The sequence below is a fragment of the Suricata suricatta genome, chromosome 11 (assembly GCF_006229205.1).
Source record: "Suricata suricatta isolate VVHF042 chromosome 11, meerkat_22Aug2017_6uvM2_HiC, whole genome shotgun sequence".
NCBI classification, from domain to species: Eukaryota; Metazoa; Chordata; class Mammalia; order Carnivora; family Herpestidae; genus Suricata; species Suricata suricatta.
Window position 1 is genome coordinate 108,814,776 of NC_043710.1, and position 23,932 is coordinate 108,838,707.

The 23,932-nt window shown below is 63.3% G+C and overlaps 1 protein-coding gene and 1 long non-coding RNA gene across 8 annotated transcripts in view; one reads left to right on the forward strand and one right to left on the reverse strand.

Moving 5' to 3' along the window:
- BCL9L (BCL9 like) overlaps nt 1-23,926 on the reverse strand; it is a 26,130-nt gene extending 2,204 nt beyond the window's left edge. Inside the window, exons 1-9 of one of the 6 annotated variants that reach the window (XM_029914605.1) lie at nt 23,404-23,926; nt 11,037-11,150; nt 8,746-8,847; nt 7,123-7,508; nt 6,274-6,393; nt 3,381-3,591; nt 3,086-3,170; nt 722-3,002; nt 30-311 (exon numbers count right to left, since the gene is read on the reverse strand). In XM_029914605.1, coding sequence (XP_029770465.1) covers nt 30-311; nt 722-3,002; nt 3,086-3,170; nt 3,381-3,591; nt 6,274-6,393; nt 7,123-7,508; nt 8,746-8,771 — 3,391 coding nt within the window. In that variant the 5' untranslated portion in view covers nt 8,772-8,847; nt 11,037-11,150; nt 23,404-23,926. Of the gene's footprint in view, nt 1-29; nt 312-721; nt 3,003-3,085; nt 3,171-3,380; nt 3,592-6,273; nt 6,394-7,122; nt 7,509-8,745; nt 8,848-9,314; nt 9,408-11,036; nt 11,151-13,536; nt 13,678-22,423; nt 22,509-23,403 lie in introns of those variants that run through there. The other 5 variants (XM_029914604.1, XM_029914603.1, XM_029914602.1 and 2 more) reach the window with 5 other exon arrangements.
- The window catches only part of LOC115271687, a 6,952-nt gene continuing 5,927 nt past the window's right edge, over nt 22,908-23,932 (forward strand). Inside the window, exons 1-2 of one of the 2 annotated variants that reach the window (XR_003900062.1) lie at nt 22,908-22,963; nt 23,328-23,456. This is a non-coding gene — a long non-coding RNA (uncharacterized LOC115271687). Of the gene's footprint in view, nt 22,964-23,125; nt 23,457-23,932 lie in introns of those variants that run through there. The other variant, XR_003900060.1, reaches the window with a different exon arrangement.

Sequence of the window (23,932 nt, forward strand, 5' to 3'; positions counted from 1 at the left end):
GCCCGCGCCCGGCCCCCCCCACCTCGCACCTGGCCCAGAGCCCGGCGGCGGCGGCGGCGGGGGCAGCAGGGGCCGGTCCGGCAGCAGCTCGTCGTCGGAGGTGGCGATGGTCTTGATGGCATTGTGGTAGAGCGGGGTGGAGCTGGGCATGGCGTACTTGGACATCTGCGACATCATCAGGGACAGGGGGTTCTGGGAGGGCGTGGGGTCCGGGGAGGAGGTGAACGGCAGGCTGGGGTTCATGAGGCCGCTGGGAGGGTTGGCGGGAGGCGCTGAGGAGCTGCTCCGGGGGCCGCTAGGCGGGAGGGCACCTACGGAAGCGGGGAGACAGAGCGGGAGTGACTGGGTGGGGGGAGACGGACTTGGCTGCTGACTTCGTGGGCTCCCAGACTTCCCGACTCCTCCAAGCACACCTCCCTTCCGGTGTTCTGCTCAACACCCCGGCGTGGACCCCGCCACAGCCCACCTGCCTCAAGCGCTCCCTGCAGCTTCAGGGGCCCGGACAGTGGGAAGGGCCCGTGTAGGAACCCCGCAGACCACCCGGGAGATAACGCAGCGCTCCCTTGCCGCTCACGCCGGGCTGGTGACGTCTGCCCCTTAAGCAGAGCCGTCCACCTCCGTGCCCAGGTACGGATGCCTTCGCTCCCTCCCCCGCCCGCCCCGGGAGGTTCCCAGGGCCAGAGCAGAGCCCCCCGTCCCCCGGCCGGCCTGGCTGACTCACCCTGCTCCATGTTGCCCAGGGTGTTGGAAGAGGTCAGGTTGAGAGGCGGCTGCTTGCTCTGGGGGACCCCAGGGCTGGGCATGGCTGTCTTGGGCGAGGCGACCCAGCCAGGAGAGGGCACCGCCATGGAGGGGGACTTGAGCCTGCTGGGCGAGCCAGTGGGCGAGCGGACGCTGAGAGAGGAGCCGAGGACCTGGGGCGACTTGAGCGGCCCCGGCGGGTTGGCCGAGGGCAAGGGCACCATCTGCGAGGGGGTCTGGGGGGACTTGAGGTTGGCAGAGGGCGAGGTGACCAGGGGCGAGTGCACCTGGCTGAGGGTGGGCGACTTCAGGTGCCCCATGCCCGGGGAGCCCATCTGGTTAATACTGATGGTGAGGTCTGAGGGCCGTCTGCCCAGGCCCCGGCTGGGGGCCGGATGCACTGACCCAGGAGGGTTGGACGCAGGGGGCAGAGGCATGTGGCTGAGCCGGGTGGTGCCCACACTGCCCATGGGCATTGAGCTCTGCTCAGGACTGAACATGTCTTGCGTACTGCCCATGTCCTGGGGCACGGCTTGGTAGGGCCCCTGGCCCCCAGAGAATCCCTGCTGGCCCTGGTTGGGAAACTGCGAGGGCATGAGCATCTTCTGTGGGCCAGCCATCATGCCGCTGCTGTTCTGGGCCCGCACCCGGGCCATCTCCTCGGGACTGAGGCCCTGCGGCCCCATCATGTCCCCCGGGCCCCGCATCTTCTGCGACATCAGCATCTGCTGCTGTGGGGTCATCTGGACATTCAAGTTCATGTTCATGTTCATGTTCACATTCATGTTCATGTTGAGGTTGCCTGGCCCCATGGGAGGGTCCACCTCTCTCAGTCCAGACTGCCCCATGGGGGGACTCAGGAGGCCCCGGCCTCCACCAAACTCCATGCCCATGGGGGTGCCCGCCAGGCCCTCGCCACCAGCCATCTGCCCGGGGAAGATGGCCGGGTCCATCTGCCGATGTGCCTGCATCATCCGCTCCATCTCTATGCCCTGCCCCACGGTGCTGCCCGCCATGCCCAGGGGGCGCTGCATGCCCATGGACCGCTTCTCCAGCAGCTGGTGCCGCAGGAGCTCCTCCCGGACCCGAGGGGTCATGAATCGCTCCGCTTCGCCCTGCCCACCTGGGTAGGGCACGGCATTCTGAGCAAAATTGCTGGGGCCCCCCATGGGGGGCAAGTCTTCAGTCCAGCCCATACCCGGCCTCACAGGCCTCTGCATGGCATTCATGGGCACCTCCATCGGCATACCCTGCATGCCTCCAAACCCAGGCACCCGCTGCATCTGGTTGCCTGGGAAACGGGGGCCGGGGAAGGGCGGCCCGCCCCGTAGCTGCATGGGATCCTGGACATCCATGGGCCCCCGCAGCTGGGCACCCATTCCTGGCGGCCACTGGTCCCCAGGCTTGCTGTGGTAGGGAGGAGGCGGCCCCCGCACCATCACGCCTCCCATGCCCATCACGTCCGGCAGCGGGCGGCCGCCGTGCAGCCCAATCTGCTCCTCCTTCCGCCGCTTCTCCTCGTAGTACTCCTCCTGCAGCTTGCGCCAGGCCACCTGCTCGGGCGTCAGGCTGTCCTGACCCAGCCGCTGCATCATCATGTTCATCTGCTGCCCCACGTCGCCACCCGGGGGGTGCCCGGGCACTTCGTGCTCCAGCGGGGGGACCCCCAGGCTCTGCGTCTGTGAAATCATGGACTGCAAGGGCTCCTCGTACTTCTTCAGCCCGCCAGGAGGGGCCGTGGGGGGCTGCTGGGGAGCGGGAGGGGCTGGGGCTGGGGGGCCCCCCTCCCCGGCTCCTCCTGAGGGCCCCTTAAGGAAGGGCTCCGTCTCCCCGCTGCGGAGCAACAGCCGCTCGATGTCCCGAAGGGTCTGGAGGGAGCGCTCCCGGTGCTCCAGCTGCTCCTTGGACAGGCCTTCAGAGCCCACCAGGCTCCGCGGCCCGTTTCCCGCGGGGGCCGCCTCCCCCAGCAGGGCGGGGCCCGGGGCACTGCCGGGGTCTCCTCCCGGGGGCAGCGGGTTGCTGGCGGTGGCAGCCGTAGGGGTGTTCGGGTGGGTGCCCCCGGTGCCACCGCCCGTGCTGGCGGCTCCCACCGAGTTGGGTGTCAGGTCCTGCCCGGTGTCCTCAGGGGGGCCCTCCGAAGGCAGAGCGGGCGGTGCGCTGCCAGGGGCCGGGGGCGGGGGCGGCAGCGGCTGGGGCTGCGGCGTGCCCGCTGACGGCGTGCTTAAGGGTAGCGGCTCTGGGGTGGGTGGCACTTTCGGGGCCTGCAGGAGGACAGAGGCAGAGCGTGAGACCACTAAGGGGACGCACCGGCCAGCCCTACTGTTCCCAGAGGGGCGGCGCTCACCTGGTCCAGCTTGGCCCGGGGCACATTCTGCTGGTGGTAGGTGAGGATGGAGTCGGCCCGGCCCTGGAGCACCGCCTCGGCAGCCCTGCGCGGAGGGGGGAGGCGCAGGGAGCTCAGGGCGGGGGTGGGAGGGGGCCCTTGCCCTCCCCCTCCCCAACCTAAGCCTGGCTCCCTGGGCCCCCAGGTTACGGGGGGGGGGGGGGGGGGGGGGGGGGGGGGGGGGGGGGGGGGGGGGGGGGGGGGGGGGGGGGCACTGGGGAAGGGGAGCAGGCCTGGCCTGGCCCGAGGCACTTACGTGTTGGCCAGGTGGGTGGTGAAGACGTACACATACTGCGAGGGGGGCTTTCCAGGGACCCCCCCACCCCCGCCCCCAGGGGCGTCAGGCCGGAGGCCTGGCGGGGGCCCGTGGGGGGGCCCTGGCGCGCTGCTCTCGCTGAGGGGCAGCTGGGTGGCTTGGCCGGGACCCAGCTGCGGGGCCGCCATGGCTGGGTCTGCTACATTACAGTCTGCGAGAGAGAGGACAGAAACAGAGAGAGCAGCCCAGATTTAGAGGGGAGAGCCAGCTGGCACTCCCCACCACCCCATCCCAGAGATGCCCGGGGACAGACGGCTTGTGCCGGCAGGGGCCATTCGTTGTCACACTCTGGCGTCCCCACACCAGCCTTTGAGCAGGACGGTGAGTTGTGGGGAGCGCACAAAGACAAGGGGCCAAGGAAACGTGACCCGCACGACAGCCTCCCGTGGGCCTGGCACTCTGCAGGGCACTTACAGTGTGACTCTCTCTGACCACAAGGTCCCTGGGAGGAAGGCGTCACACACCCTACTCCGGAGAGGAGGAAACGGGTTCGGAAGGACATTTCTCACCCAGGGAGACACAGACCTAGGGTTTGCAGGGGCTGCAAAGGTTTTCTCTGAGCCCAGGCGCTATGGGGTGTGTGTGTGTGTGTGTGTGTGTGTGTGTGTGTGTGTGCAAGCACACTCGTGCACGTGCTCTAATGGGGGGGGGGGCCAAAAGGCTGTCCAGAATGATGATTGAAGCGCTGAATGGCTTTGCATGAGAATCCACCATTAACAGGTGTTACAATCTTATGAACAAGATAGTCCGGCCCCTTGAGCCTCAGTTGTCACCCATACACTGGACATACTAATCCCCACTCAGCACGGGGGAGGGGGGCGGGTCAAAGAAGTCTGTTTTTACAGTAACTTTGGAACAATGTCACGAACTAGAAGAAATCACTCAGAAAACACAGGACAGGCTGGCTCCATGGATGCGCTCCCAGCATGGACGGACCGCCCTGAGTATGGACTGAAGTTTGTTCGTTCCACGGCCACAAAGTTGATCCTAAATCCTAGCCTAAAAAAAAAATCTACACGTGGTCACTGATGGGACTAGGTAAGTCAGCAGACCCATTCCCATGCCAAGAAAAACAAATTTTAGGGGCACGTGAGTTGCTCAGTTGGTTAAGCATCGGACTTTTGATTTTGGCTCAGATCATGATCTCATGGTTCAAGAGATCAAGCCCTGCGTCAGGCTCTGTGCTGACAGTGGAGCCTGCTTGGGATTCATTCTCTCCCTCCCTCTCTCTCTCTCTCTCTCTCTCTCTCTCTCTCTCTGCTCCGAACCTGCTCCCTCATGCCCTCTCTCAAAATAAATAAATAAACATGAGAAAAAGAAAGAAAAACAAACTTTACATAGAATAACAGAGCCCAAAGCTTGGGGGCCCCAGGGGCTTAAGAGCTAGCCTCAAAGTGCAGGCTGACCTGGGGAAGAGGGAGGTGCATGCTCAGTATACAGACTTGGGGGTCCCAGGTACAAGTTAGTGGAGGGCTGGGCTCTATTCCAATGAGGAACTTTCTAGTACAGTAATAACAGTAACAAAAGTGAACAGTGTTATAAGCATTACGTATATCTACTCATTTACTCTTCATACCAATCCTATGAGGTAGATATTTTTTATGGATGCGACAACTGAGGCTCTTTCCCAAATTTACACAAATAATAAACGGGAGACCCGGAGTATAACCTCAGTGGTCTGACTGCAGTCTGTGCTACTCGCCTCTACGCTGGACTGCCCCCAAGCCGAGCACTCGTGGAAAATCTAAGGACAACCGAAATAGTAACGGTGGTCAGCTTAGAGTCGGGTACAGGAAGTCAGCAGTTTCTCCTTTGTATTTCCGGGTCTTCCAGTGTTTCTATATCCGGCAGTCTAATGTAAAAGTAAACTGGCGGGGGGGGGGGGGTCCAGGGAGGCAGTGACCGCCCCCATCGGGGGGCACTTGGGCCCAGATGACTTTGAAAGTCCCAGCCAGCTGCAGAGGCTCCCGCATTTGATCCCAGGTGCCACCTCCAGGGACACGGTCCGCCCATTCCACAAACATCTGCGGGCCTGCTTCCTGCTCCTCCTACCAACAGGCCTCCTACCAACACCTACCGCACAGGGCTGTCGCAGGGAGTCACTAAAACCCGGCAGCAAGGTAGCCAGCACATTTTCTTCTTCCTTCTTTCTAGGGCCCCAGCCCTCAAGTGGTTCACACTTAAACATTCTCTGGCTAATTTCTTCTGCTTTACGTTGCTTCACCCCTCACACAGCTGTAAGCTTTGAGGGAGCCGACCAAACCAGAGTATCTGGTTGTCCCCATTGCGCGACCAAGGCCCAAATACACACCGATCAATAAAATGATGAGAGGAAGGGGCATCCACCCACACTCACTCCTCGTCCTGGTGACGCACTCTAGGCATTTGCCTGGAGTCAGTTAGAGGTTGGGGAAAAGTGCCAGAGACCCAGCCACTGTCAGCTCACGCCCAGGCTTAGAGAGACTGAGCAGAGCCAACTGTCGGGCTCCCAGGACCCTCGCCACCCTCCCTCCACTGGCCAGTAGGTGGCAGCAGAGGCCAGGAATTCAGGGGAGGAGGGCTAGGTGGTGTGGCCAGGAGGGGCCACCCCACGCTACCTCTGTCCCTAGGAAGAGGGGGCCGCTGAGCACCTGAAGGCAGGGGGTGAGCTGTCACAGCACAGGGAGGGACAGAGTGACAGGTGGGATGGGAAACAAGTAGCCTGGGCTCTGGACCCCTGCTCCTTGCCCAGACTCAGCGGTCTAAAGCCCTAGGTGAGGAGAGGGAGGCCTCCTGGGGGCAGCTGTCCCGGGGGCACGGAGGGCCACAGCGCCCGGGGTCAGCCGGCACTCACTGTGGGCGGCCCCGGCGGGCTTGTCGTCCTCCTCGCTGTCGGGTCCTGAGCACCATTCGTCCCCACTGTAGGGCTGCTTCCGCTCCAGCACGCAGCGCCGCTTACTCCGGGGCGCCACCTCTGCCCGGGCAGGACAGAGCAGGCGGGGGGGGGGGGGGGGGGGGGGGGGGGGGGGGGGGGGGGGGGTCAGAATGAACACCCAGAGGCCCTGGCCACCCACGCAGGCCCACTCTCCCAGATGCCCCACCGCAAGAGGGCACTGCCCAGGCCATGGTGGGCACTTTGCCAGCCCTTGGCCCCCACCACACTGCCATTTGTTTCTGATTTCTCTCTCCAGCCCCCGCTGCCTGTCTCCCTTCCCCCACCCAGCACCAAGCACAGCATAATCCCCAACCACAACTGGTTCTAATTAGGGCTGGGGGGGGGGGGTGAGAGGAGGGGGAAGGCGCTGCTACTCTTCCAGGCCCCAGAGCCTGCTCAAAGGCTCCCACCAGCTGGGATGCTAGGAGGCTCCTAGGAGGTGTGTGAGTCTGGTCCTCACCCTGGAGCACCCCCTTGCCCCCTCTGGAGGCTCTGGTGGGAAAGCAGAAGAGGAATGAGGCTGACCGAAGCCCCATCAGGCTGGGTGGCCCCTCTGCGGGTGGCACCTAAGGATAAGAAATCTCCACCCTGGCCACCTCCACTCCTGGGAGAACGACCCAGTTGGTGGGTATAATGGGGGTAAGAGAAAGGTGACCCTGCATAAACGCTGGAGAGAAGCAAGGGACAGGGGTCGGGCAAAGGGGGTGGCAATCTCAGGCCTTGGACTACAGAGCACACTGGGGCCTTGGGGGGCAGGAACGGGGATACCTTTGGCCTCTGGATCCAGGGATGGGGTCCCAGCCTCTCGCTGCTCTCCAGAGTCCACAGACACGCTCCGCTCCCTCTTCACCTTGCCCTTGAGCGAGCTGAAAGGGGGCACCCCTGCCTGGGGGTTCTTCAGACTTGAGTTGCTAGGTGAGATCTGGTTGGCCTTGGCCCCATGGTTCCCCGCCCCCACGCCCTTCGAGCCCAGGTTGCAGGTGGGTCCTTGGTTCACATTCTGGTGCTGGGATTGGGCCCCGCCATTCCCTGTCTTGCCATGATTGGTCAACTTATTTTCTGGGTGCATTGGCTTGGCTGGGGCTGGGGGGCAGTGGCCGCGTGGGGAGAGCGGCGGGCTCCCTGGAGCTTCTCTCCTCCGGGGGTGGGGTAACCTGGGAGAAGGTGGGAGAAATGTGAAAAGTTAATCTTGCTAGGGGCCTCGCATGCCTGACTTTAATTGCCCCATCCTGCCTCCCGCGTGGTGGTGGAGGTGGGGGCTGGGCAGCATCTTGAGACCACCAGTTACTCCCTATCTCCTTCCGTGGCCTCTCAGACAAGGGCTGATGTCTTTCTCCGCCCTGGGGAGTGAAGCTAGGGCAACCCCCTCCACGTCTCAGGCCCCACAACTGAAGTGGCAGAATCCGCCCCCATCACCGACATCCATCAGACTGCCAGCCTCCGTGACAACTCTCTCCACTAGCACCTGACCGACACCTAAACAACCTCTCTTTTAGGGTTTGCGGTTTTCAGACTCCTTCCAAGGTCCTAAACCTCAACTTTCATGTGCCCCTACACCAGCAGGCAAGGGGCACGGGACCTGAGGGTCATTGCTCATGCCCCAGCCCCCTTCCCCTGGGGGTGGGGGGAGAGAACACTGGAGAGTGGTGCCCACTGGTCCAGAGAGTTCCCCAGAGCAGGGGGGAGGCCTGAGGGGGGTCCACCGGCAGGCCTGGCAGGCAGGCAGGAGCAGGAGGAAAGGGGGAGGGGAGTGGTGTGTTAAGCAGAATGGAGTGAAGCTGGAAGCCAAGGATTCCTGCAACCTAGGCTGCGGGCCCTTTAAGTTCCAGCCCGCTCCCCCCACCGCCTCCCCCTCCCCGGAGACCTATTAATAGCCGCTGGAAAGATCACATCACGGGAGAGGATATTTATCCCCCCTCATTCCACACCAGCTCAGATTTATTTCAGCTCTGCTGTCCTGCTGCTGCCGCCTGGCCCTGTCTGCCGGCTTCTCCTGGGGAAGGGGAGGGAGGGAGGCAGGCACCGCCCCTCCCTCCAGCTCCCACCCTCAACTAGACTGAGGCCAGAGGGCGCCATTGGACCCGACAGTGGGGTGGGCGGGGGTCTGCTCAAACCGTTTTTTTAGGAGGCAAGGGTTGGAAGGGCCTGGAGCAGCAGGCGTAGCTGACTGCCATTCCCCCCTGTCCCCGGGCCCAGACACTAAGGCTGCGGGCTCCAGCCTCGGGGCAGGCCTTCTCATTCTGACCCCCTGTAGCCCACCGGTAGCCTGGAAGCCGAGTGAGCCACAGACCTCACTCCCCGAGCCAGCGCAGCTCAGCCCCATGAGCACTGGGCCCTTCCCGTCCCCGCACTCCACACACACGCTTCCCGCCCTCCACGACACCCACACACCTTGTCTTGTTAGCCAGGATCCTCATGGCTCCCACACACAGTGGGGCTACGGCCCCTGTGCGTGCCCAGGGCCCAGCCAGGTACTCGGTACTGGAGCACGGACTGCAGCAACAAGCCCCAAAGAGAAAACTTGTGACTTGGGGAGGGGGTATAAGAAGGGGAGGGGTAACGGGAGGACCCAACAGCCCTGGGACTAGGGAACTAGACCGGGTAAGGTGGGAGCGGAAAAGGAGGTCTACTAGGTGGGGTCTCTATCCTAGAGGCCGGTCCAATCCCCATCCCTCCCGCACCTTACCCTCAGGGAGCTTGCAGTCTCTAGCAAGCACCCCCCCCCCCGCCCCCGCCCAGCCGCTGAGGCAGAAATCACTAAAAGGATAGGTTGCAAAGGTGCCCGCATGGGGCGGCCGGGAGGTCTGCTCTGGCCCCCTGGGGGACTCCCGCTCCCAGGCACGCCCCTCACCCCGGGTGGGGAGCTCCTCACGCCCCGCCCCCAGGGCGCCCGGGCGTGGAGGGGGCCCGGGGTGGGGGCAATGCCCCGCCCCGCCCCCAGCTCGAGGCCTAGCCCGTACCCATTCCAGCAGGCCCGGGCGGGCAGCTAGAGGCCTGGCGGGGCCCCGGGGCTGCAGCTGGGCTCTTCTGGAGACCAGTAACGCTGGCTCAGATTCCTCCCCGACCGCAAGAATGCAGGAGCCTCCCCTCCCCCCCTGCACCCCACCCCGCCCCCTTCGGCAGAGCCCGAGCGGAGAGGCAGAGCGAGCGAGGGAGCCAGAGAGCGAGCGAGGGAGCGAGAGACGGGCAGGACCGCAGCGCGCCTCGCCAGGCCCCGCACGCGCCGCACGGACAGACCCACGGCCAAGTGCGGCGCGGGGCGGGGCCGAGGCTCAGCCTCGCGCGGGCGCCGCCTGGCAGGGGCTCGGAGACTCACAAGCACCCGAACTGACTCACACACACTCACAGCACACACGTGGACGGGGAGACAAAGACACGCACGGAGCCCAGGAAACTGAAGGCGCGCCCACGCCGACCCCGCGGAGGTGCGCTGAGGGCGAGGGAGGCGCCGGCCCCGACAGGAGCGCGGAGTGAGCCTGCGGCCCGGCGGCCGCCCAGGCTGCCCGACGGCAGGGAGCGAAGAGACGGAGCGCGCGGACTCATTGAACAGATGAAAAGACTGAGGCCTGGCCACAAAGGAGCCATAGAAAGTTGAGCCTAATAGTGACAAAGAGTCACGCGCACGCGGACACACACACACACACACACACACACACACACACACACACGGCTATAGACACACCAGCAAACAGACTTACACAGGCACAGAAGCCCCACCCAACCGCCCCCTACCCGGCCCTCCCCCGCCCCACCGACCCGGGTGGGGGGAATGGGAGGAGTCTTGGGCCTAGATTTGCCCTCGTGATAGGCCCAGCCAGACACCGGTGCACACTGTCGCTGCTCCCTGCAAGGTTGCTGGAGTCTGGGCTGGAGGCGAGGGCCACCCCCCACCCCCTGTGGAAGTCTAACCCTAATTTAACCCCAGGCATATTGGCCTTCCCTGCCCTAACTCCGTCTCTGGGAAGAAAGGCTCCTCAGGGGAAGGTTCCAAAGTCCAGAGCCTGGCTGGGAAGCCGGCCACGGCCAGCCTGCATCTCCTGCAACAGGTCAGAGTGGGGGCTGGAGAGGGCACCTGGGCTTAGGGACAGGCCTGTGGCTGACAAGTCTCTAGCACTCCTCTTCACCACCGAGCGGATCCTCAAAGCTACCTACCACCCACCAGGGACAGTATCATTATCCCCATTTCACACTGAGGAAACTGAGATGGGGGCGGGGGTCTGGGTCATGTGACCAGGATGTGGGCCCCCCCCAAGACCTCCTTCCTGGGGTGTTTACCCCACACTGCAGGGTCTAGTCCCCCCTTCCCTTGGAGTCAAGGCGACAACTCAGAGCCTGCACCAGATCGTGGGCTTCCCACAGGCCAGCTGCTGGGCCCACCCCCTGTGGGGCAAAGGGGCAGGCCCAGGGCCACCCACTACCTCCCATGTTTACAGCTTCCAATGTGGGGACCTGTAATAATTTGGGAAGGGGCTCCTAGAAAATCAGTCCTCTCCGGTGTCCCCAGCAGGCCAGCGCCCCTCCCCAGAAGAATCTTGGAGTGACCCTCTCCACCCCCTCACTCCCATGCGGCTGCAGGGCGAGCTGAGTCAAGCACCGATGAGTCAGGACTTTCCCATCTCTCACCGCCCCCCTCAGGAGTCTGCCCCAGCTCCCAGAGACCCCTCAACCCTGTACACACTCACAGTCCGGAAGAGACTTGGAAGGCCTGGGGATGGGGGGTAGAGGGGCTGATTCCTGGAGGGGACAGTTTTTCACCACTGAGCGAAGGGGGCTTCCCAGCCCCAGAGCAGAAGCCCCTAGGATGAGTGGAAAGAAAGGCTCAGGCTCTGGGAACAGCGCTGTGGCTCCTGCTCGGAGGGCAGGGTGGGGAGGGGTGACGTGTGCTCACAGACAGGCTTGGGTCACCTGAGTGTATGGCCTGGAGCACACCCTGAGAACTGAGCCCAGGAGGCTGTTGAGACAAAGAGCCTCAGATCAGCTGTTTCGCTGGTGGCCTTCCTTGGGGGAGATGGGGGGGGGGGGAGCCGGCGGACCTGACCCCAGCTCTGGGAGAGGACCAGGAGGTTCTGATGGATGCTCGACACAGAACTGTCACACGTACAACAGGCATTCACACACCAGCTGGCAACCTGCCTATCTCCCGCTGCCCCCACACTGGGAGCCCCTGCTTGGTCTGCCAGCCGGCCCACCGGTCTCATTGCCTAGCTCAGAACCCCCAGGAGAGGCGGTGAGAAAATGGCTCGGAGACTCCAGGCTCCCCCAGACAGCCGGCAGACACCTCTAGAGAGGAAACGGGCTGCCTCTGTGATGGGGCCTGGGGCCGCAGGGACAGGGCCCTGCTGGAGCAGCAGAGGTGGGGTTATTGTCCCCTGGCTCAGGGAGATGCAGGTCCGGGCGCCCCTTCCTCCCGGGTGTCAGGACTCCTTGGTCCCTGGAAGCTCTCCCCTACCACCCAGGTCACTTCCTCTTCCTGAGGTGGTGACTCAGCCAACTGGGGAGGTCAAGGATTCACAGTCCAGGAGGAAATCTGCTCAAGGACCAAGGTATTGCTCTGGGACCCTCTATGGGGACTCATAGACTCAGAGGCCTTCCCCTCGCCCTGGTTCCTGGCAGCTGCCCCCTCCCCCCACACCTCCTGCCAGAGGAGACCACGCAAATCAACGCTTCTGTCTGGCTGACAAGCCACCTCGCCCCACCTGCCGCCCCAGGGTAGCGCCGGCAACCTCCGTTCTCCAGGGACGTAGCAGCCCCTGGCCCCAGACTACCGTAGTCTGGGGGCTCCGAACCGGGTGTTTCTGGGTGGGGGCCATGGTGCCCATGCTGGGGCCCGCTGTCCCTTCTGTCCCTAGGGACTGCCTAGACAAGCTTGAAGTCACCTCACTTGGCTCCTTCAGCCAGTGCCAATGTGGCCAGGCCTTGGGACGCAGCCCTGCCTTGGCAGTGGGGTGCCCCCAAAGGCTGCCGCCCAATCGCAGGCTGCTCCCTCCCTCGGGGGGGGGGAGGGGGAAGGGAGGGTGGGGGGCACAAGGAAACAAGACAGGGCAGGAAGCCCAGGCAGGCGGCGGGCACTCTGGGCCAGGCACAAACAGCCAACACAGGAAACCACAGCCCACCCCCGCCCACCCCACCCGCCCAAAGCTCTGGGAGAGAGGAGTTGCCAAGAGCCTGGTACCCCGACTGGGGCAAGGGCCTGGGGTTAGCTCAGGGCAAGGAGGAGCAAGCAAGCAGTTCTTCAGTCTTCTCTCTGCCCCAGACCCTACCTGGGGAGGGGGAGAGGAGGCCAGGCTGGCAAGGGCCGGTGCTACCTCTTTAAATCCACCGAAATCCTGAGCTAGACCCAACCCAGCTCTGGTTTCACAGGAAGGAAAGGAGCTCAGGAGCCAGTAGGGCAGGCGGTGGTGGCTGGAATTAGCCCCACCGGCCCAAATATATCTGGTCTCCGCCTGCCACCCGACTGGCACTTCCTGCCCCCTGGCACCTGCACCCCGGTGGGGGGTGGGAGAGGGTCCAGGTGCTACTCCGTGCCCAGTGGGAGACCCCGGCCTCTGGAGTTGTCCTGTTGCTGGGTACACGGTGGTGGAAGGTGACCCTCCCAGAAGGGCGGAATGGTCAGGGCAGCCCCCTTCGGGCCCTCACCTGGCCTGTCCTCCAAGGGGTTAATCTGGCCCCTGTTGGGGGGAGGTAGGGGTGGCCTAGGAACCTCCTCCAAACTGCCTGTCGGCTGGGAACAATGGGGCCATTGTGGGAGGACCGAGTGCGGGCAGACTTGCTGGCACAGCCCATGGGGCGGGACCTCACCCAGCGCGAGGGCCTGCCTGCTGCGCTGCTCTCTCCCCCAGGTACTGCCAGCGGGTGCAGCAGGCTCCCACCGCCGCCCCTCGCCTGCATGGCCCAGACCCCTGGCACCAGCAGCACCTGGAGGGCCCTCAAGCTCTGCCCACGTTGACATCCAGACTGCCATGTGGCCAGGAGCGGGTGGGGGTGGGGGCTGAGACAGGATGTGCGCTGTGATCCTGCTGCAGGGAAGACAGGAAGGCCAGACGGGGTTTCTGGTGTCAGGCCTGGCACCCTCCGGCCAGAAGGGCTTAGGGGAATGTGAGACCAGTGACCGGCAGGGTCCCCCGCCCCCACGCTCATCCCATCAACCTGCTCCCTGAGGAGATCCTGCCCCAGCAGCCTCACCTTTTGGGGTCGGGACACGGGCAGGCAGTGGGAGTGATGCCGGGCAATGAGAACGGGCTTCGCAGCCAGGCAGTCGAGGTGCCAGTCCCATCCCGCCCTTTCTGAGCCCTAGGACTTGTCCCCCTGGGCCCGTTTCCTCATCTGCAAAATGAGGATACATTTACAGGGTGAGTGAGTATTAGGGAAATATCTAACAGAACGAACATGTACGGCACACTCAGTCCACAAGAAACCGCTTTTGGCCCTGATTTCCCCGTCTTCACTCCCTGCACGGTACCCAGATGTGTGGGCGTTTAGTAAAGGTGGGCGTTTGCCCTCGGAATATCCAAGGGAATGGGGCCCATGGACGTCACATCAGTGGTACCAAGTTCAAAGACTTGGGTCTCCCTCTCCCGTTCTGAAAGAGGCCAGCTCCCTCAGCTGGCACTACCCTGGGACCATACACGTGAACCCAGAATGTGACCCCCAAAGTGGGTGTCCACTCTCTTAGCTTCTGGTGTGGGTCTCAACAGCTCAGGCGGCCATGAAAGGGGGTTTCCCTTCAGCAGTGGCCGGCACCCCTCCAGCCCGGCCTCCCTCTCCCTGCCTGGCCCCTTGCTGGTCTCCTGGAGGGTTTGGGCTGGAGAAAGCTGGGGCCTACCTTCCTGCCGTGCACACCCTTAAAGACGGAAGGGCCCGAGAGGGCAAGGAGAGCAAGTGGCACCGGCAGGTCAGGAAAGCAGGGCTCCAGGGAGAAGATGTCCTCTTCTCAACTAGAGAGGGCTGTCCCTCTCGGGGTGGCTCCGCAGGCCCCCAAAGGGTTAACAAGGCCCTAAAAATAACCTGCTCCCAGCAGGACCCGCTGATTGGAACCCTCCAGCCATCTGTTCCCATTTTCTCCTGTTCACATTGGAACATCTGAAACCAGCCCCAGAGCCCCAGCCCGATCCCAAAAATAGCCCCAGCCTGCCCAAGGAGCAGGCCCCAGGGGCCGGGCATCGGCAGCGTGGCCAGCCCAGCAGCGAGGCACGGCCCAGGCCAACTCTGAGCCCTCACTTCCAGGCCCGTGGAAGGGAGGCGTCCCCTCTGGTCCCAGCAGGGGGTAAGGAGCAGAGCCAGGGGCCTCCAGCCCACTCATCCTGGTACCAGGCCAGCGAAGGTACCTGCCGGCCAAGCCTGGGTCTCAGCCCCAGGAGCCCTGGGGTCCTGGGCACTTGTGCCACATCTTCATCCACTGTGTCCTGAGATCTGCATGCTCGCGGCCCAGCAGATCCAAACCACCTGTCTGCAGAGCTTCCCTTCTCATGGGCTCCCCATGCCTGCTGCCTACTCCTGGGGTTCCCCCCCAGAACACCCAGAAGTCCCCACGCCTCAGCCCCTCCACTATCCGACTCCTACCCCAGGACCTACGGGACACTGCACACCCAGGGTCACTCAGCGTCACCCCTGTCCCAGGGCACACAGGGCTGAAGCAGGCCCCTTTCCAGCACTGCCCACACTCAGAGGAAAAGAGTCCTTTGGCCACTGTGGATGCCAGTATGGCCCCACCCCCGGGGTGGGCTTCAGGATGCCTCCTCCCTGCCCGCCCGTGTGCAACAGGTGCCAGGCATGCCCGTCTGGGCTTCTATACATATCCCGGGCCTGGGCACTGCTCTGCCACACTCGGGGAAAATGACCAGGCAGGGGACAAAGCATCCAGGGGACGCTGGAACCTGGGGCAAGCTTAACAGCGGCCATCCAAGTCAGAGCTCCACACTGCCACCGTTCTCCCCAAGGAAGGTCCCTGACCTCTTAGGCCAGGAAGGAGAGGAAGCGACCAATTAGGCCATTTAAGGACAGAATGTAGCGCTTCAGCCTGGTGGAGAACAGAGCAGCAGGGATGGGGTGGTGGGCGGGGTGCTGAAGTTGATCTGAGCCAAGCAGCCCGGGGGAGGGAGAACGCAGCCCAAGAAGAGCTGGCAGACAGGGAGAGACACGTCCTAAGTCCCCCAGGCCCCTCTCTGGGCCTCTGGCTATTTGGCAAACTCCTGTCCAAGGGCTCCAACAATAGAGAAACTGAGGCAGCCGAGAAAGTGAGTCTGGAAGAGTATCAGAATGGGGGAGTCTGAAGTGCTGGAAAGGCTGCCCCCCCACAGTCCTCCCACTGGCCTTCAGTTCTTCCCTGCTGGAGCACCACCAGGAGGGGCGGGGGAGGGGGGTCCTGCAGAAAGCCGTGACCAATAATGAAGGGGGCCACTCTAACATTTATTGAGCGCTTACTGTGTAACAGCAGGCTGCCCGAATGCTTCCCATGCATGATCTAGTTTAATCCTCACAATAACTCCACACGAAAGTACTTTCACCATCCCCACCTTTGAGGCACAGGGAAGCTAAGTAACTTGCCCCCGGCACACAGTCCAGAATAGGAAGAATCAGGATTTGAACCCAGACACGCCAGCAATTGGGTTTGTAACAATTCTGCGACACAGATTCACCCCAATGGGCTTTGACGAGAGAATGGGCGCCCCTCACTCGCTCGGCACACACTCCCTGGGCGCCTGATGTGCGCCAGGTCCTGGCTAGAGGCCCTAGGTCCTGCCCCGGGAAGAGATCAGAGACAGGGCACCAGTCCCCACCCGCTCAGCACAGGTGCCCTGAGAGCAAAGTTCCCCGGGCCCCGGGCCTACCCACCCCCAATCTGCTAAGTCCTTGCCCATCCTGGTCCCTAATAGTGGGAAGGGAGCCAGGCTAGGCCAGTTACCATGACAACAGTACAGGGCCCCAGCTGAGAGAGGCCCCAAGGCTGGAGGTGAGTCTGCCGCCAGGCTCGCTCACCAGGTGGGGGTCAAAGGTCAAGTGGGACTCAGTCAAGGGGTGGAGTCTAAACCCTGCCCCCACACCTGCTCAGCCACACCTGTCACTGCTCCCCTCTTTTCTCAAAGCTCCAGTTGGGAACAGGACCACTTCCTCCCAGTCCCTCAGGGGCAGTGGCCTCCAGCAGGGGAGGTGGGTGGGGGGATGCGAAGCCCCTCCCTCCTGAGGACAGTCTGAGACTAGGGCCTCCTCCGGTCCTCAGCCTCCAGCTTTCCTGGTCTGTCCAGGAGCCTAGGCCTGTTTGTTGTGAATTCAGGGAGTTGTTGCTAAGTAAGGAAGGAGGGGCGGGAGAGAAGGAGGGGAGGCAGTAGGGAGAGAGCGCGTGTGTGCGTGCGTGCATGTGTGTGTGTGTGTGTGTGTGTGTGTGTGTGTGTGTGTCTAGAAGCCAGGGCAGAAACTACTTTGCAGTGGCTGGTAGCCACCCTGGCTTTGACTCGGCCAGCTGGGGCCAAAGCCGGGACAGAGGGACGGCGGGGCCAGTACTCGGGATGACCAGGAAACCGTACCTTGCCCTCCAGGGGTGATTGGGCAGGAGCTCCCCACCTCCCGCGGGATGGGATCCAGCTCAGAAACGGGCTGGGACTGTCACTCGGTGGCGCGTTAACCCTTCCTGCCCTGCCCCGCCCCCGGGCTCCAGGTGGCCGGCAGCGCCCCTCCCTGGGTGCGAGAGATCAGAAGTGGGGGCCGACAGCCAGGAGGAGGGCGCCCAAGACGAAAAGCCCAGCGGGAGCCTCGGGCAGCCGGGAGAGCGCGGGGGCAGCCCAGCGGCGGCGGGACTCTCGCCGCCTCCGGAGCCGGCGGGCGGCTCGGGCTCGGCTCGGGTGTGGCCTGGGAAGGGGCGCCCCGTGGAGAGAGGGTCCGAGCTGGGAGCCCCAAGCCGGCCATCTCGGCCCTGCTCCTCCCATAAACCCCAGCCCCTCCCCCAACACGCACACCACACAAACGTGTACACACATACACAGCCTGCAGCTCCAGGAAGTCTCCGAACGACTGGACCCCCCCCACCCCACCCCCACTCCAGGACTTCTGTGATTGGCTGGGAGCCAGGCCCGGCCCCGCACCGCTCCCCCTCCCTATCCTGGAAGCAGGAAAGGAGAAGGCACTGGAAGATGCCTTGGAGAGAGAGGAGGGGCCAATGACTCCCATGACCTGGCCTGAGGTCCTGGGGGAAGGGACGGATGGGGAGACCCGGGGACCCTGGCTTTCAGTGGCCACCGCCCCCAGGGCTATCCTGTGTCAGACAAAAGAAGGGTGCCTCTCCTGAGTCCCTGTATGGTCTCCGTGGCTACACCCCTTGTCCCCTGAAGACGCAGAGGCCGGCCTGGTTGGGGAGGGCCTGGGGTGAGAGAATCAGGCTCAGCAGTTCCTAGGAGGGGGGCTGGGTGAAGCTCCCGCAGGCCGGTGGGAGGGGGGCTGGTGGCTGGGCTCAGTTTGTACTGGGGGTCAAAGGGGAGTTCTTTTCCGAAGAATTCTGGGAGAGACGCCAACTGGAGCAAGCTGCGAACCACCCCTCCCTCCCTCTCTCTCTCTGCACCGGGGCCGGGGGTGTCCCTGCCAACCAGACTTAACCCTGTGCAGCCTGCGTTGTTCCCGGGCCCAGGACGGGGGAGCTGGGCGGGAGACTTCCGGTTCAAGGGGGCAAGTGGGGGGCTTCTGCCAGAGGGAAGCCGGTTCCACACAGCGCCACATGGTAGCACCCTGCCCCACACGCCACCTGGGTGACTTCTAGGCTCATCTCCTGAAGGCGTCTGCAGTGATGTGTGTGTGCGTGTCTCAGAGATTGAGAAACAAACTGAAAATTCCTTGCCAAAGCCCTCCCCTTGCTGGGTCACTGAGCACTGTACCAACCTGTGCCTCTACCCCTCCCTTCCTCCCACTGCGTCCTGGGACCAGAGGCCATAGGGTGGGGGAAGGGACAGCTTCTGCCTACCTCCTGCGCTGTCTCCTCAGGCCCTCGACCCCTACAAACCGCTCCTGCCCTGGCCCTCTTCTTCCTCACGGACTGGACCCAAGTGCTTCTGGAGGGAAGCATCCAATTGTAGCCTGAGATCCTAGGGTGGGAAACTGAGTCATAGGGGGGGTATCAGGGTTTCCAGTGCCTGACTCCCAGGCTAACATAACAACATAACTCTGCTATCACCACCCTTGCTTTGGCCAAAAAAAAAAAAAGCCCCTTTGGCACGCATGCACACACACACAGCCCACTGCAGAGCACTGTCTAACCGCAGAAGAGAGACTTCCCAGGATGCAGGCTACAATGGCAGCTGGCCCCACCCCAAATGCCTCATATTTCTAGGGTAGAACATCACACCCTTAAGATCCCAGCACCCCCCATCTTCTGTGAAGGTGGGAAACATGGACGTCTTCTGTTGTTTTGCTGGCTGCCCCTAGCTAGAGAAGCCAACTTTCCTGAATCTTAAATTAGCCACCAAGCTCCCAGGTCTGATGTGGCTAGACGGGTCCTCGTCCCTGCGGTGGGGGGAGGGGCGCACGTGACTGGGGTGGAAGGGTAAGTCCCTTCCCTCACCCTTTCCTCAGGGCTGTGACAGCCACCGCTGTATCCTGAGGCCAAGAAGAGCGCGGACTGGCAGTCTGGGGACAGATGCTGGGCATCTTCGAGGGCAGAGGAAGACAGCCCAGCCCCAGGGTGGTTTACCCCGAAGTCTCCTCACTCTGCCACTTTCTCTCCAAGGACCACGAAACTGCCAGAGCCTTGGCCCCACTCCAGGAAACCTCCCTATCAAGGGACAGAGGATTCCACGTCCCAGGTCGCTGCAGGGAGACCGGTGACGACACACCCCAGACACGTTCAAAGGGAGAAGTGAAGTGAGAACAGAAGCAGAGCACGCACACACACATGCACACACACACACACACACACACACACACACTCATCAAAGAGACACGACCCCAGGCACACCCATTCCTTACAGATACTTCCCATAGGTGCAGCCGACACACAGACACAATTCCCAAAGATACACATCCGAGATTCCTCCTAAAAACAACCCCAGACTCCCTGAGAACAGCTCCAGACCCAAGGGAGCTGTCATCCTCACAGAGAATGAGATCTCAAGACTCACAAAAGACATGGGCCAGTCACACAGGACAGCTGACAGAAGATACACCCACAGTGGGACACACACACACACTGGCATGCCCGCGCGCACGCACACACACACAGTAGTATACACGTGGCTGAGTGCTAGCACTCAAACTCACACACATACCCGGCGATGCGATGTGCAGCGTGAGGTCAGATTAGAGGACTAGGTTCTGGGCTGGTGGGGAGGAGGGAGGCAGAGGGGGTGGAGAAGTACTCCGGATTTCAAAACAATCTTGGTTTCGAAATGCTGGAAATGCTGGATTCAGGGCCATTCCTAGTTGAGGCTGGGGGGGTGGGACGGGGGAGGGGAGGGCAGGCCAGTGCAGGGCCAGCAGCCCTTCGGAGGAGGGGGCTGCAGAGAGGGAATCTCAGCCTCCTTGGGGAGCAGGGGGCCTAGAAGAGACACCAAGGTTAGGAGGGGCAGGTGGTCCAGGGCCAAGCAGGAGGGCCTGGAGTGGAAAGGAGGCAGAGAAGGAGAGGGCTCCGCTTTGGCCACTGACTGAAAAGTAAGAAGGCAGGGGAGGCCGCCCTTCCCCTGAGGAGTGAGAGGAAGAGGGAAGCGCCTGTGCCCGCTTCCCCAGTAACAGGCAGCGGTAAACACCTTCTCCCCCCAGAGGAGCACCCTGGCCGGCCTTCTCCACCAGCTAGGGCCTGCGGGCTCAGCCATTTTTCCTGGGACCCAGGACTCCCCGCACTCAGAGCAGGGTGGGAGACAGCTCCCTGGGAACTGTCTCTTCTTCATGGCAGGGGGGAGGGGAGGAGGCTTTGGGGAGACTGAGGCAGTACAGCATACCCCCACACCCAGGAAGTCACCCCTCTTCTCCCAGGGCAGCAGAATGCCGGCCCTGCCCCTCCCCCAACCTCTGGGGAAAGTCGGCAGTTCTCTCCCAGGGAGGGGAGGTCAGGCCAGGCTGGGGGTGGGGCTCTGGAGGCCCGGCCCTGGCACCCGCAGAGGAAATTCCAGGCTGTAACTCCAGGCTGCCTTTAGGGCCGCCCATCCCAGGGACAGGCAGCACCTCAAGAGGCTAGTACGGGGCCTCCTGCACCAAGCCCCCTGGCTCCTGGCCTCCGCTACCTAGCCCTCCACCAGGCTGCAGCTCCAGTACATAAAGAACAGGGACCTGGGGAAACTTAGCCTCCAGCAGCCCCATGCCGGCCCCTTGGCCGCTCAGGGCCTCTTTCTCCCAGACCCCCTGGGGCAGCCCCTACCGCGCCTGCAGCTATGGGTGGGCAGCTGGCAGGCAGGGGCACAGATGCCAAGCTACAGCGACGGCAGCCAGGCGCTCAACAGGTCGAGCCAGTCCCTGGAACAGCCAGCCCCACCCCAGGGAGAGCGCGGGCCTGGCAGAGGCTCCCTGCCCGCGGCACCCAGCCTGTACCCGCTTGGCTCCCACGGCTGCCCACTTTCCCACGGTGCCATCTCCCTCTGCCCCCTCCCCCCAGGTCAGTACCCGGGCAGCACCCAGGGCTCCCGGCACAAGGAAGGAATGACATTTCCCCATTGCCCCTGGGTGCCCAGGCTCTTGGGGTACCTCACTCCCAGCAACCAAGGAGCCCCAGGAAGAGGAAGCATGGCATCAGGACAAGAACCCCAAAGTGCCCCTCACCACCCTACAGGCTTTTCCCGGTCCTGGGAAGACCGGACACTCAGACACCCTGGCTCCCCCCAGCTGCCCCGTCCCCTGGGCGCTGGGGCAGAAGGTCAGCCTGTGGCGCCAGAGGCGGTGTGGGGGTGCCCCCAGCTCCGGTCTCAGACTCCCTGGAGGAGGGGCCGCAGAGCTGGGTGACCGCTGGCTCCTTCCGCGCCCGCCAGAGCTGCTGCTACCTGCAGTGCTGGTCCTTTGCTTCCACCCCACTGCTGGGCTCCACGGAGCTCCTTCCCAGCCACTCCCCCCAGGCAGGCATCCCCCCTTTGCAGGCATCTCCTTTAATCTAAAGCAGGTGCCAGGCATTCCAGCCCTGGCTGAGTCGACACTGCCACCCACTAGGCCTCTGCCCAAGAGGCTACTGCCATGCTCATTCAAGGAAGTTGAGTCCCCTGCCCAGGGCTCCCGCTTAACCCAGGTACCCAGACGCTGGGGGGCGGGAACTCCCCGGATAGGCGCGGGCGCCCCCAGCACAGGTTCAATAAGCAAGTTCACGGGGCCCGATTACCATTGCTGTGCTAGTCCCAGACTTCTGTGGCCCACCAATCCCTCTCCAGGACTCTGTAATCTCTTCCCGCCTTGACCCTCAACCCCAATAATGAGAGACTCCTTTTGAACCTCCACGTGGACCTCCGGAACCCATCTCCAGCCATGGGGCCCCTGCTATCCCCAGCATCAGGGTTACTCTGGATCTAAGATTATGTTATTCTACCCCTGACCAGCACCTTTGCAAACATTAAGCTCCCCTTCCCCTAATCAAGAACAACACAGGTAAGCAGAGAACCTGTGAAGGGAGGTGCCAGAACCAGACCAGGTTCTCCAAGGCCAGGCCGAGGAACGTGATCACCTAGGGGAGGGAGCACCTTCCTCCCTTACCAGACTTCCGTGGCCCCTCACCTCTTGCCCATTCTCACTGGGTCCTGAGGCTTCTATCAGCAGATACCTCACAGATGACACCAGCAAGACAGGGCCTGACCGCGTTCTTCCCCTGGGGCCATGAAAGCATGGTCCTGACCCAGAGAAGGCAAGCCGGTGCTGGGGGGAGAGGGGAAGAGGCCGCACAGCAGAAAGGCCAGGCCCAGCAGAAGCGGCCGCTTGCTGGAGAGGCTGAGGGGTGGGGAGAGCCAGGGCAGCGGACACCCGCCCCCCCCCGGAGGTCTCGCTCAGCGAGCTCCAGAGGCCTCAGTCGGATTCAGCAGACACTGTGTGCAGACCGCTTTTCGAGGTAAAACAGGAAACCGAGGCCAAAGACCAAGTGGGCCTCGAGCCCCGGTCCCACAGCTCAGTCCCACGCCCAGCTCACCTCTCCCAGAGTAACACTTGTTCTCCATGCATCAGAGCCCCCCTCACCCCCGACACACACCCAGACACAGACACACAGCCCAAGCAGCAGACAGACTGAAGGAGGCGGGAGGAGGGGTGTCAGAAAAACCCGGAAGGAAGGAGGCTGGACAGACAGACAGAAGCAGATCCTGGCTTCACTGCGCCAGAGAGACCCCTCCAGACTCCCGGACTGCGAGGGGCACTCTCCTTCTCTGCTCCCAAGAGGGAGAAGGGCAGAGTAGACGTAGTGTCTCCTGAAACCAAATTCCAGCAGCCCCGGGATGGGACGTGCCCCAGACAAGCGGGAAGCCCTAAGCCTCAGTTCTCTTCCATTCCTCCCCCAAGGTCTCCCCAGGACCAAGGCACAGGGAGCCTCCCCTTAGCAAAGCAGGGACACCTCCACGGAACTGTGTGACTGCCCCACCCCCCCAGCCAAGCCCACACCACTGAGAATCATTGGCTGGGGAGACTCCTCAGGTCACAGCCTTGGCTGCTCCTAGGCTCTACTTAGAGGCAGAGGGTAACCCCAGCAATCCCCAGTCCCAATGCACCTCCTTCGGAAGGCTCCCATTAGTCAGGGGAGGAGTGCTGGGGTGCTGGGACCCAAGGGGTTGGTGAGCCTGGGAGGGGGACTACATCTCCCAGAAGCCCCCAGGGCAGGGTTGCTGCTCCAGCTGGCCCAAGGCCGGCCTTGTTCTCTGCGCTAGGGTGGCAGGGTCCCCGGGCTGCCCCTAAGCCCTCCCCCCTGAGCTCCAGGGCTGCCAACCTGATTGGGGGCCCAAGAGTAGCCACCACTAACCCTGAGGGCGTCCCCCGCCCCTCAAACAGCCTGGGGGTGCGTGCCAGAGGGCAACAGACAATCAGACTGTGTTCCTCCTCCCCAGTTCGAACTGGATTTCCCTCCTCGAGCCCCAGCCTGCCAGGCATGACTTTCGCCTTCGGCCCCGGTCCACCCCTCACCTCGCGACGGTCGGGGGTCCTCACGCCAGGCCGGAGCTGGACACCATGACCAGGTCAGGGTCGGTGACTGGATTGGGGTCCTCCGGCTTGCCAGTTGGAGGTGCGGAGGGGGCGGGCAGGCGGTGATCTTTTGATGCCGGACGCCTTGATCTCAATACCGGCCCGGCCCGGGAGAGGGTAGCCGGGGGTCGCTGGGCGCCTGGGTTCCTGCCTCCCAACCGCCGAGCATGGTCGTGGGCGCCGGACAGCGGCGGGCGAGCGTGCACACCCGCCCGGCCCGGGGCTCGGGGCTGGGGTCTCTGCCCCGAACCTCAGGGCTCCGGCTCCCGCTTCTCCTCCCTTCCTTCCTTCCTTCCTTGCTTCCTTCCTTCCTCCCTTCCTTCGCCTCCTCCTTTCACTTTCCCCGAGGCCCGCGGGGACGGCGGGCGCGGGGCGGGGACGGCTCGTCTGGGCGCTTATTGTTGGTCGGACGCCGAGGGTCCGGGTCGCGGCCCCCGGGCGGCGTGGCGCCGGGGGACCCAGGCGTGCG